Source organism: Hypanus sabinus, chromosome 15, assembly GCF_030144855.1.
Source record: "Hypanus sabinus isolate sHypSab1 chromosome 15, sHypSab1.hap1, whole genome shotgun sequence".
In the NCBI taxonomy this organism is placed as follows: domain Eukaryota; kingdom Metazoa; phylum Chordata; class Chondrichthyes; order Myliobatiformes; family Dasyatidae; genus Hypanus; species Hypanus sabinus.
In genome coordinates, this window is record NC_082720.1 from 54,121,362 (window position 1) to 54,134,722 (window position 13,361).

Here is a 13,361-nt window from a genome sequence, read left to right on the forward strand (position 1 = left end):
GGAGGAGATGTTTTTGCCAATCTGAACTGGTGGGGGGGGGGGGGTCTGCAAGTGAAGAAAACCAGGATCCAATTGTAAAAGAAAGTAATGAGGCCGAGGTCTTGGAGTTTATTGATTAGTTTTGAGGGGGTGATGGTATTAAACGCTGAGCTATAGTTGATAAAGAGCATCCTGCTATGTGCATCTTTGCTGCCCAGATGCTCCTGGATTGAGTGAAGAGCCAATGAGATGGCATTTGCTATGGATTTGTTGCTCCGGTAGGCAATTTGGAGCAGATCCAAATCACCTCTCAGGCGGGAGCTGATGTTTGATCACCAGCCTCCAAAACACTTCTTCACAGTGGATGTAAGTGCAACTTGGTGATAATCATTGAGACAGGTCACCACACTCTTCATGAGAACCAGTATAACTGAGGTCTGCTTGAAGTAGGTTGTCAGCACACTGCTGAAGTGAGAGATTAAGCATCTCAGTGAACACACCAGTGATCAGCACAGGTCTTTGGTACATGGCCAGATACCCCGCCCAGTCTGGGTTCGTCCTGTGGATTCACCCTCCTGAAGGTAGCCTGCAGATCAGCTTAGAGAATGATCATCAGGGGATGTGGGAGTTCACAATGGTTCAGATGGTCAAAGCAAGAATAGAAGGCATCGAGCTCATTTGGAAGTGAAGCCCTGCTGCCTCCTGGTTTGCTTAATTTTACCTTATAAGAGTTAATAGCATTCCTGTCCTGCCACAGCTGACGAGATCTCTCATTGACTCATGTTTGGTCTTGACTTTCCTCTTTGCCTGTGAGTTGGTTTTCTGAAGATCATACCTGCACCTCTTATAACTTTCGTCCGTCTCCAGACTTGAATGTCTCTGATCTGACTCTCAGCAGATTTCAAATCTGATGGTTCATTCAGGGCTTCTGTTTGGGGAAGACTCTGAATGATTTAGTGGAGACACACTTGTCTACAAGTGTTTTAATGAAGTCCGTTACAACCATGGTGCATTCATTCAGGAGTCTGCATGAGTGCTTGGACACAGCACAGTCCATTGGCTGAAATCAAGCCTCAGCTGCTCCTTTGCCTCCCACAACCACCCCTTTCTTGTCCTAATCTCTGGAGCTTTCCTTTTTAGTGTCTGCCTGAATGCAGGCAGGAAAGGGACAGCCAAGATATCCAATTTACCAAAATGGGCGAGGAACAATAGACATTTCTTATGTTAGTACAACAGTGCTCTAGTATGTATTAAACACTGTGTGTAATCGGGCAAGGTTTTCTTCAAACAAGCCTGCTTGACGTCTCTGACTATTGATTTGAAATAAGTCAGGAAGGGCTGTTTCTTGTTTGCGGATGACATTGTGCAGTTTCCCAAGCGTTTGCTTAGGGTTGGCTGTTGGTGGTATGTAAGCTGTGGTCAGGATTATGGAGAGGAACTCCCTTGGTAAATAGAACAGATGGCATTTGATCATTAGGAGATCAAGGTTGGGAGGAACATGAGTTTGACAGAACCGCCACGTCAGAGTACCAATGAGAGTTAACCATAAAACACACACCTTTGCCTTTCCTAAGTCAGCAGTTTGGTCCATTCTGTAAATGGAGAATTATTCTGCTTTGACTGCTGCATTGGGCAGAGAACGCCACTTTTCAATAAAGCATACAATTGAGCAGACTCTCAGTTGCCTCTGGTGCAGCAGTCTTGCCCTCTGAGCCTCAGTCTTGTTCTGCAGTGACTGCACATTTTCCAACAAGATACTGGGTAGAGGAGGCCTCATCACTCTGCATTTCAACCTGGCTTGGATTCCCCCTCTCCTGACTCACTTTTAGCCATGGCAATGAACTTTAAAGGTTCCGTGCCTACCTGGTCCAGGTTCTTCAGTCGATCTTGAGATATGAGGGATGACCAGAGAGTTAATTTAAAAGTCCATTGCTTGGAGGGAAGTTAGAATGTACAGATTGCAGTGAAAGCAATTCAAAAGAAGTATACTTAAGAGATATTTTGGAATAATTTTCTACAGCCTACAGAACATCGCCAACGATCGTCTGCACCATCTTGTATTAATGGTGTGAACGCAGTAAGTGAAGTTTGTTTTAAAAGAATTCACACTTGTTGCATCGTGCTTTGTCCATAATCTGTTGGGATTTTGGAGGTGTTCCTTGTTTTCCTTACTGGTAACAATAATTTCATCCAGGTAACACTGAGTGCCTGGGCAGCTTGGCAGCACCTGGTCCATAGCTTTCTGCCAGAGTGCAGGTGCAGAACCTACACCAGAAATAAACCTGTTCTAGCGATAAAGCCCTTTGTGAGTATTTACGGTGAGAGAAACTTTGGCCTCTTCTTCCAGCTCCATCTGTAGGTAGGCCTCAGATAAGTTCACTTTGCTGAAGTGTTTCCCTGCACAAAGGTTTGCTCTATCCTGGGCAGAGGATATTGATCTTTCAATTCTGGATTTATGTTGACCTTAAAATCACCCCAGGTCCTGACACACCCATTCTTCTTGGCTACTGGAACCACTGGCGCTGCTCGCGGACTCCATATGAAGTTGGAAGTAATTCGTTCAGCTTCCATGCGATCTTGCTCACTGACTGCTTTATCACGGATGGTATAAGGAACTGGATGTGCTTTGTAAAACATAGGTGTGGCATTTGCATTTAACACTATTTTACCCTATATATATATTTGAGTTTTCCATTGCCGTCCTTGAGCACTGTTGTGGCATCATGCAGTAACTTCCTTAATTTACTTCCAGTTGATTCTGTTCCAGGGTTTGTGGTATGCGAATTGTGAATAGATCTCCAATCAAGTTGTAGTTGTCTCAGCCAAGCCCTGCCACACAATACTAACCCTACTGTTTTTCCCACATACAAGTCTAATGTGGCTTGTGGTTGTTGTACTTCACTGTAACAGATGTCATTCCCACAGGAGTTAGCTTTTCTCCAGTATAAGTTCTTAATTGCAGTATCTTTGAAATGCTGTTCAAACTCACTTTGTGGAATAACCAGAACAGCTGAGCCAGTGTCCAATTCCATTTTAATTAATTTGCCTTTCTCTTCTGATGTAAGCCATATTGCTTGTCTGTTGTTAGTTTTCACATTGTAAATCTCAAGGCTACGCAGTCTAGTGTCAGTCCCATCATTATCAGATTTTTCATCAACAGCATGAGGATTAACACAGGAGGTCAGAAGAATATTTTGGCTTCGTTTTTTCACTTTAGTGAGACACACACTTATGTTGTGGTGGCATAATGACATATGCCATTCATGTACTTTTACATATAACCCATAATGAATTATGTAAACAACAAAGAATGTTTAATCAAACAATATATTTGCAATATTACTCAAATATTACTGGAATACGCAACACTCTCAGAGCAGAAAGCCCAGTCCAAGCTGAAAGAACAGGTGTCAGACCTCACAACAACCATATAGCAACTCACTACAGACAGCCAGAATCAGGTGGTAGCCATTATAGCTCTCACTGGTGCTATTTACCAGCCCTCTGCCAGGGCAGCCCCACTTCCAGCACCAGCATCTACCTCAACCTTCCCGATTGCACTCTCATCAACCTCAGCCTCTAAAGCCCCGTTTCCTTTAGTTGCTTCCAGATCTGAACCAAGCATTCCTCCACCAGGCAAATACTCCAGTGACTCCAAAAGCTGCTGGAACCTCCTTATCCAGTGTGAGCTGACCTTCCAATCTCAGCCAGGTCAGTTCAGTGAGGTTGCACGTAAAATGCTTACATGGTGAACCTCCTGCTTAGCCTGTTCAACACCCTATGAGAACAAGGTTCCCCTACAGCCCCATCTTTCCAGCAATTTATAATTGAGTTCAAAAGAGCGTTTGACCTTCCAGTACGGGATTAGGAAGCTGCCCACCAACTCCTGACCTTCATCAAAGGAGCAGGTCACTGAGACACTACACATCAAAGTTCCGCACTCTTAAGGTCAAGATGAGGTGGGACAAAAGATCTCTCATCACTACTGTCCAGCGTGGGCTGAGCACAGAGGTCCTGCATGAGGTTGTCATGCATGATTAATAGAAGAGCCTGCACGGCCTGATAAATCAGCCCATTGAAATCGACAACCAGGCAGCAGAGTGGCACAGAGAGAGAACGCCCAGAGCATCCTACACATTAGATCATCGCCTATCTTCACCCAGTTCACAGTCCACAGAGGAGCCCTTCAATTCAGGGCCCTGCACCTAATGCATGAGGGATGAGATTAGTGCAGAAGAACAGATTGCTGCCTCTACAGTGGCTCCCCAGGGTATTTTTGGGCATCATGTCCCAAGCACCCAGTAAAAGAGGATATCTGTCAATAAGAAAGGGAATTCTGGTGGGTCAATTCTCCCCACAAGCATCTTCCCTAATTGAGTAATGTTCCCAGATACCCTATCTTGGGGGTCCTAGATCCATGAGCTTCTGGCATTTATTGACTATGGTGCAGCTGAGGACCCCATAGATATCTCTCTGGCTCAAAGATGGGGAGTACCCACTCAACAACTGAGAGAGAATATTGATATCAATATTCTGGATGTCCAATCTCTGGGCACAGCACGATCCACCTTTCCACTGTACCCCTCCAACTTGTGCTAGAAGGCAACCACAGAAAACAGCTCTCCGTCTATCTTGTCGACTCACCCGAACTGCCGCTGGTGCTTGGCCTTCTTTGGCTCTCTCGACACAACCCACAGATCAATTGGTCTCTGAAGGTACTCCAAGAGTGGGGACCAGCATGCCTGTCTGGGTCCAGCTTAAGCCACTGTCAGTGTAGCCCCCTTCTGTGCCAACTGCTAGTGTGGACTGCTGAAAATGCTGATTTTCTTGCAGTTTTTAATAAGAAGGAGGCAACCTCCCTACCTCCTCACTGGCCATACAACTGAGCCATTGACCACTTAACTGGTTCTAATCCTCCTTTGAGCTGGCTCCTTTTCCATCTTTCAGCATGGTGGCTTTATCAAGGTGTCATTGCCAGGGTTTATCTGTCAATCTACCTCAACAGCAGGGGCTTTTTGTGAGCAAGATGGATGACAAGCTGTGTCTCTGCATTGATTATCATGGTGAAGAACAGTCACTCTCTTCCCCTGCTTGCCTCTTCATTTGAACATCTGGGAGCAAACATATTCTCTAAGGTAGATCTACACAATTCTTCCAACCTGGTTCACATCTGAGAAGGGGACGAATGGAAGACAGTATTTAACACCCTTACTGACCACTATGAGAACCTCCTAAGGCCATTTGGTCTGGCCAACAATCCCGCTGTTTTCCATGCCCTAGTCAATGGTATGGTCAGGGACATGTTGAATCAATTTGTTTTTGTGTATTTTATCTATTCCCACTCTCACCAGGAACACGTCCAGCATGTCTGCAAGGTTCTCAGGTAGCTTTTTTGTGATCAACCTTTATGCCAAACCAGAGATGTGTGAGTTCCACAAAGAGCAGGTGTCATTTTTCAATTCCATTCAATTCAAGTTTAATTGTCATTTAACCATACATGAATACCCATGAATACAGCCAAATGAGACCGTGTTACTACAGGATCAAGGTGCAAAGACACATTACCCACAGGGATAAGTGCTGGGTCCTTGTCATCTATATCAATGATCTGGATGATAGATCAGCAAATTTGCTGATGATACAAAGATTGGAGGTGTAGTGGACAGTGAGGAAGGTTTTCAAAGTTTGCAGAGGAATTTGGACCAGCTGAAAAAATGGGCTGAAAAATGGCAGATGGAGTTTAATACAGACAAGTATGAGGTATTGCACTTTGGAAGGACAAATCAAGGTAGAACATACAAGGTAAATGGTAGGGCACTGAGGAGTGCAGCAGAACAGAGGGATCTAGGAATTCAGATACAAAATTCCCTAAAAATGGCATCACAGATAGATAGGGTAGTAAAGAGAGCTTTTGGTACATTGGCCTTTATAAATCAAAGTATTGAGTATAAGAGTTGGAATGTTATGGTGAGGTTGTATAAGATATTGGTGAGGCCAAATTTGGAGTATTGTGTGCAGTTTTGGTCACCGAATTACAGGAAGGATATTAATAAGGTTGAAAGAGTGCAGAGAAGGTTTACAAGGATGTTGCCAGGACTTGAGAAACTGAGTTACAGAGAAAGGTTGAATAGGTTAGGACTTTATTCCCTGGGGCATAGAAGAATGAGGGGAGACTTGATAGAGATATATAAAATTATGATGGGTATAGATAGAGTGAATGCAAGCAAGCTTTTTCCACTGAGGTTAGGGAAGAGAAAAAAACAGAGGACATGGGTTAAGGGTGAAGGGGGAAAAGTTTAAAGGGAATATTGGGGAGGGGGGGCTTCTTCACACAGAGAGTGGTGGGCGTGTGGAATGAGCTGCCAGATGAAGTGGTAAATGCGGGCTCACTTTTAACATTTAAGAAAAACTTGGACAGGTACATGGATGAGAGGTGTATGAAGGGATATGAGCCAGGTGCAGGTCAGTTGGACTAGGCAGAAAAATGGTTCGGCACAGCCAAGAAGGGCCAAAAGGCCTCTTTCTGTGCTGTAATGTTCTATGGTTCTATAGTTATACACAGTAGGCACACACAAGATCACTATATATATATCGATAGAGTCCAAACTCTCCCCCCAGCCCACTAATATCATCTGTTGACCAGCCCCAACACCCACTAGGTGACACCATGGGTTTCAGGCCCAGTGATCGCCCTGTCTTCAACTATGTCCTCACTCCTTCCAGTGTTCAAAACAGACCCATTTAAAGTTTAGGCAGTCACAGTGTGACCCAAGCCATTTACAGTCAGACAGGTGAGGAGCTTCATGGGGTTTGCAAACTTCTAACGCAGCTTCATCAGAAACCAATTCCATCCCTGCTTCCATAAATGCACTCACCAAGAAGATCTCTGCAGGATCCCATTGGACAAGTGAAGCAGACTAGGCCTTCTCAGAACTAAAGCTATGCTTCACCACTGCCCCAGTACTGCAACATCCAGCTCCATCTCAATCATTCATCATGAAGGTTGATGCAGCTGATATCAACATCGGAGCTGTCCTCACCCAGCGCTCCCTGTACTTTTCTTTCCCGTCACTTCCCGTCATTGGTTCCCAGATGTCAGAGTGTAACTGTGACATCTGGAAACCAAGAACTTCTGGCTGTCAATGGGACCTGGAGTCATGGTGACATGGACTGGAGGGAGCAAAGCTGATGGACCGATCACGAAACCTTTCCTACATTTGTGATGCCAAGAGAGTCAACTCCCATAAAGCCCATTGGGCTTCCATCTTCATCCACTTTAATTCACCTTCACCTACTCTTCTGGCTGCAAGAATACCAAGTCCAATGCTCTCTTCCACCGGTATGACATCACTGAGGACAATGGCTACCCCGACAATGACTCTTTCCATACATGCATAGCTACCCAGTGTTTTGGGGGATAGAAACAGAGTTGAAGGCTGCCCAAAGTCAGATTCTGGCCCAGTTGAGGGGACCTTCCAAACCAGCTGTTTGTCCCTGCCACTGTGCATCCTAGCGTGTTAGAGATTAGAATGAAGTGAAGCATTTTACGTTTAATGAAACCTGAACACATTTTATTGAACTCCAAACCCTAAACCCCAGAGCACACTAAAAAATCTTTATTTCATCATGTCAGACCAGCCTCTTAGGGTGAAACCCCAACTCGGTGTCGGTGGTTGTGAATTATGTACATTTCTCCCAATTATGTTACCCTAAAGGGTCAATTTTCCTGTCCAGTTGGCCATCCAGAGATTCAACAGACCCTCAAATTTATAAGGAGATGAATTTGGTGGCTGTCCGTCTCAGGATGGCCACAACTTCATCTCTCCCTGTCTCACTTGTGTCCAAGAACAAATCATCATGGCAGCACCATGCCGGTCTGCTCTAACTGTTGCCTGTCTCCCACTGCTCTTGGTAGCATTTCTCAGTTGTTTTCATCACTGGTCTGCCTCCATCAGATGGGAACACTACCATTCTGGTAGTTGTGGAGCAGTTCTCTAAAGCAGCCCTGTTTATTGCTCTCCCCAAGCTTCTATCAGCTCGTCAGATGGCCACCTTTATGGTTCAGCACATGCTCAGGCTTCATGGCTTCCCTCAGGACATAATATCTGATCGAGGGCTGCAGTTCACATCTCATTTTTGGAAGGCTTTCTGTTCTCCTTTGGAGGCCGAAACCAGCCTCTCATCAGGTGTCCACCCACAATTTGAGAGAGTGAGAAAAGAATTGGAGACAACCCTGTTCTTCCTTGCCTCTACGAACCTGGAGTTCCCAACTGGTTTGGACAGAGATTGCCCACAATAAATTCTACTGGCATGGCATCCTTTGAATGTCAAAATGGATTCCAGTCACCACTCTTTCTGACCAAGAGATTGACGTGTAGGTCCTTCCTGCTGGACAATTGGTCCAACACTACAAGCACAAATAGAGATGGGCCAGGATTTCCCTGCTGCACACCTAGAAACAATATGCCCAGCAGACTGATTGGCTCCGCTGACAGGTGAGACCTCTCAAACCAGAAGTAAGAGTCTGGCTGGCATCTAGAGATCTTCCATTGAGAGTAGAGAGCCACAAATTGGACCCACGCTCATTAGTGTTGCTACCCTTGGAGGAGCCGCTGGTTCGTGTCGCTGCCCTTGAGAGGACACCGGTTTGAGTTGCTTCATTTGGAGGGGCCGCTGGGTCCCGATGCTATCGGAGAGGTTATCGAAATTCTGAGATTTCCAGATTGGACTGTAGTTCCTATTGGTCTCTTTCAATTCCATGTTTTTCTCGTGTTCACGCCCATTCTTTCTTGTTGCAATTGGCAAGCTGGGGGCTCGGGTGATCTGTTAGTTTTTGTGCAATGGAAGGTTTGGGGGTTTGGGGTCTGCAAGTTTTTGTTTCTTCTTCTTTTTGTGTGTGTGTGGGGGGGGGTTAAGTGTATCTTTCAACTACTATGGGTTTTCTGTATTTTATGGCTATCTGGAGAAGTAAATCTCAGTCATATTTTACATACATACTTTAATAATAAAATGAGTCTTTGATCCTTTGCTGCATGGGACCACTTGTTGAGGAGAAGCTTTACAACCCTCCTGTAGGCTGCACCTACCACCATCCATTAAGATTCACCCAGAATTCCATGCCTCCAGCTCATGCTAGTGACATCCTTCCCAATTGCTCTAGTCACCACCCCCCCCCCCCCCACCCCAACACTTGACAGATGGATCCCTGGTCTATTCTGTGTAGTGCAGGGTCCAGTACCTCATTGATTGGGAGGGGTATGATTCAGAAGAACGTTCTTGGGTTCTGGCTCAATACATCCTGGACAAGTCTCTCACCTGGGACTTCCAGCGGGCATAGCCCTCTGGGAGCTGCAGCTAGGGAGGGAACACAGCCACAGACACCACCACAGAGACTGGACGCTCAATTGAAAGAGAACGACAATCATGCATGTGATAATGAACCCACTCGAGCCAATTAGGATTTCTGATAATTGTATTTAACTCACTGTCAGTGTCGGTCTTATCTAGCCTTTACAAAAGTACAGCAAAGACAGTGCTCCCAGCTTACCTTAGCCCAAGGAGATTTGTGATTTGGATAAACACTGTTAAAGGAAAGTATTAATTTAGTTCAAGTTTAATGCTTTTGAATCACAGTGATGGTCTTAGATTTTAGTTAATGACCCTGCAGGCCTATCATTTATTGTTTTCCTCTGTTCTGTACAGTTCTTATTAAAACTGAGTGAACTGTTCATTCCAAGTCTGTGTCTCTCTCAGTGCACCTGGGCCATCACTGAACTCCTGTCAAACTAACTATTGGAAATATATCAATAAAATTTAAAGAGTACAGAGAAAGTTTACATTAATGTTGCTAGTACTTGAGGACCTGTGCTATAAGGAAAGGATAGATAGGTTAGGACATCTTCCTGGAGCACAGAAGAATGAGGGGAAATAAAATTATGAGGGATATAGATAAATATATGCAAGCAGGCTTTATTTCTACTGAGTTGGTGTATCTACAGCAAGGGTAAAAGGTGAAATGTTTAAGAGGAACTGCTTCAGGCGGTGGTGCGAGTGTGGAACAAGCTGCCAGGGGAAGTGGTGAATGCCAGTTTAACTGCGATGTTTAAGACAGCTTGGATAAGTATGTGAATGGGAGGGGTATGGAGGGTTATGGTCCAGGTGGAGGTCAAAGGGACTAGGCTGAATAACAGTTTGCAGTGCACTAGATGGGCCAAAGGGCCTGTTTCTGCTGTAGCGCTCTATGACTCTTCAATATATCGAAACTATTTGGGATTAATTATTCCATGTGCTTGAAAGTACCAGCAACGACAGAGGAAGAGTAGTTTTTGTCAGAATTAGGAAAGCTGGTGACTTTTAGGCAACTTGAATATGTGGCACTCCCACGTGCTGGGTATCTTCATACTTCTACATCATAGGTTTCCATTGTGATATATATATATACTCACCAAAACATACAGGGCTTCTTTTATTGGTAGGAGAACCAACGTGAAAGAACTTCATTTTATCAACTTCAGAAAGGGAGTAAATTAGGGACTGGAATGTTACCCTCAGATAAAGTGAACAAATATACATTGGAGACAGTTACTGAAAATCCCAACAACTTGATATTGTGCTTTTATCAATCTTTTTAAAATTTCATATTAAATGCTGAAACAAGAAATTAATTTTTCACTGCATGTGTTTCCATTTCCATTAGAGAGGAGTTTACTTCGGAGTCCCTTCCATTTTGATGAACATTTCTCAACACATTGCCCAGTACGTATGAAATTTCAAAGTAAAGCTGTTGTAATCTAGAGGGTGGAGAGCATAAAGAAAATACTGTCGATCTTTAAAGAAAACATAATGGCTCAGAAATTCAGTTGCCTAGCATATCATTGAACAGATGCCAAAGCTTGGTTACACAACAGCACAGATAGAGTGCAATGCAACACTTTTTTTTACACCATTCCATTGCATTATACATCTGTGCCCAAATGCAGGGCTGACATTACTCCGTCTGCAATGCTCACTTGCCGCTCGCATTCTCTGCTATATAACTGATACAAGTATTTGCAACTAACAGTCATTGAAGCCTGCCTCAGACACTGGAATCATAGGGACAAGTTCTGCAAACACATTACTTAAATACTGTAGATCATTAATTTGCAGTTGAGTGATCTGGACCTCAGCACTTTGAGCTTGCTCCACCATTCAACACAATCATGACTGACTCTTTATCTCAGTGCCATAATCCTTTTCCTTCCTCAATCTACCTTCTTCTTAAGTAGCCTTCTTCTGTTTATAATCATCTTTCTCTCATGGAATTGCTTCACTTTCACTTACACTTTTCTCTAGAACTGCAGCTCCTAAGATACTGAAGAATGAATACTCTACCTCATTCAGCAAAACCGGCCTTCTGCAGGATACTCCAATGAACATAACCTTTCACTGCACTCTGACACCATAATCACGTGTACAACATTGGTCATTTTCCAGCTGGATGGCAGAACCTTCCTTCCCACTGTCACTCACCCAGAGCGGAATCATTGTCATCTGTCATTGAACAGATTGTTGGACCATTTGTGTCACCCTTGGGCACTACTGCATACTGGTAATTGCAATCATGATGACAGTAGTCTAAGACTGCAGCTATTTGAACTTTTACAACATCCTATTATTGAGTGCTTCAGGATGTGCTACAATGAATTGTCAAATGCCTTTTGTCAATTGTGTCCCTGGGTGTGCTTTTGAAATTTCAAACCTGAGGTGGGAAGGATATTTCCAAGTTCTCCATAATCCTGTGCAAGATTGGTGTTGCTCCATGCTCTTTTACATCATACACCTTAAAGCAGGCTTGCTAATGGAGCTAGCATTTTATTTTTGCATACAGTTCATCCTTTTCCTCCAGCTTGATCTGTCAAAACTCTAATATGAATTCACTGCATCTAAAGCTATGTGCAACTCTAATCTCTCTGTCTGTGGCCTTCTTCACTGTTACAACAAGACCCAACTCAAACTTGAGGAACAACTCATCTTCTATCTGGGCACATTGCCATCTAGTCTTAACCCCAGGTTCTCTAATTTTGGATAACATGCTCTTTCTTCCTGTTCTGCAAGAATCATTTCCACATGCCTTTCTTATTTTTCTTTCTTCTCTTTGTATAGTCCGGCCTTCTGAACATGTCTCAGTATGTCAGAACCACATCAATCATAAGGTACACAGCCTCATCCCATCTGTCGCATGCCTTCATCAGAGAAATTCCCTTCGTTCCACCCACATTCTCCTGATACATCTCACTGCTTCAGTAAAGCAGCAAGCAGAATCAAAGACCCTGTCCACCCCAGACATGCTCACTTCTCCCTGCTTGTATTGGGCAGAAGCTATGAAAGCATGTACCACCAAGCTCAAGGACACTGTTATCATGTTTGATTGGATCACTGGTACGATAAGCTGGACTCTTGGCCTCACAATCTAACTCATAATGATCTTGAACTTTATCGTTTACCAGCCCTGCAAGTTATGTTGGTCTTATACTTCATTCTGCATTGTTATTGTTTTACCTTGCCCAACTTCAGTGCATTGTGTAATAGTTTGATTTGTGTAAACAGTATGTAAAACAAGCTTTTCATTGTATCAGAAAGGATGTGCTTTGGACAGAGTCCAGAGGAGGTTCACAAGGAAGATTCTGGGAATGAAGGGGTTAACATATGAGGAGTGTTTGACAGCTTTGGGCCTGTACTCACTGGAATTTAGAAGAATGCAAGGGGATCTCATTGAAACCTACCGAATGTGAAAGGGTTAGATATTGTGGATGTGGAGAGGATGTTTCCTGTGGTGGGGTATCCAGAACCACAGGGCACGGCCTCAAAATTGAGGGGCGACCTTTTAGAACAGAGGTAAGGAGGAATTTTTTTAGCCAGAGAGCAGTGAATCTATGGAATGCTCTGCCACAGACTCTGGTGGAGGCCAAGTCCATGGGTATATTTAAGATGGAAGTTGATAGTTTCCTGATCGGTCAGGGCATCAAAGGATATGGCGAGCAGGTAGGTGTGTGAGGTTGTGTGAGGTCAGGCATCAGCCAAATGGCAGAGAAGACTCGATTGGCTGAATGGCCTACTTCTGCTCCTATATCTTACAGTCTTATTGCGACAATAATAAACCAATACTAATACCCATACTAACTTGTTTCACTCTTCCTCAAAGAAGGACTGGGAGACCTTGCAGAAAAAAGAATCAGCATCTTGTTTAGTATCACTGTCTTTGATGATGTGAAACTTGTTTTGTAGCAGCAGGACAATGCAAAGACATTACTATTAAATTACAAGATAAATAAATAGTGAAAAGTGGAATAACGAGGTATGTTCACGGGGTCATGGACCATTCGCAAATCTGATGGTGGAGG

The 13,361-nt window shown here is 44.0% G+C and overlaps 1 protein-coding gene across 6 annotated transcripts in view; it reads right to left on the reverse strand.

The window, feature by feature from the left end:
* Nucleotides 1-10,437: 10,437 nt before the first annotated feature.
* LOC132405535 (cation channel sperm-associated protein 3-like) overlaps nt 10,438-13,361 on the reverse strand; it is a 30,322-nt gene continuing 27,398 nt past the window's right edge. For 5 of the 6 annotated variants that reach the window (XM_059990422.1, XM_059990423.1, XM_059990424.1 and 2 more), the window contains one exon: nt 10,438-10,769. In XM_059990422.1, coding sequence (XP_059846405.1) covers nt 10,640-10,769 — 130 coding nt within the window. In that variant the 3' untranslated portion in view covers nt 10,438-10,639. The remainder of the gene's footprint in view (nt 10,770-13,361) is intronic. The other variant, XM_059990426.1, reaches the window with a different exon arrangement.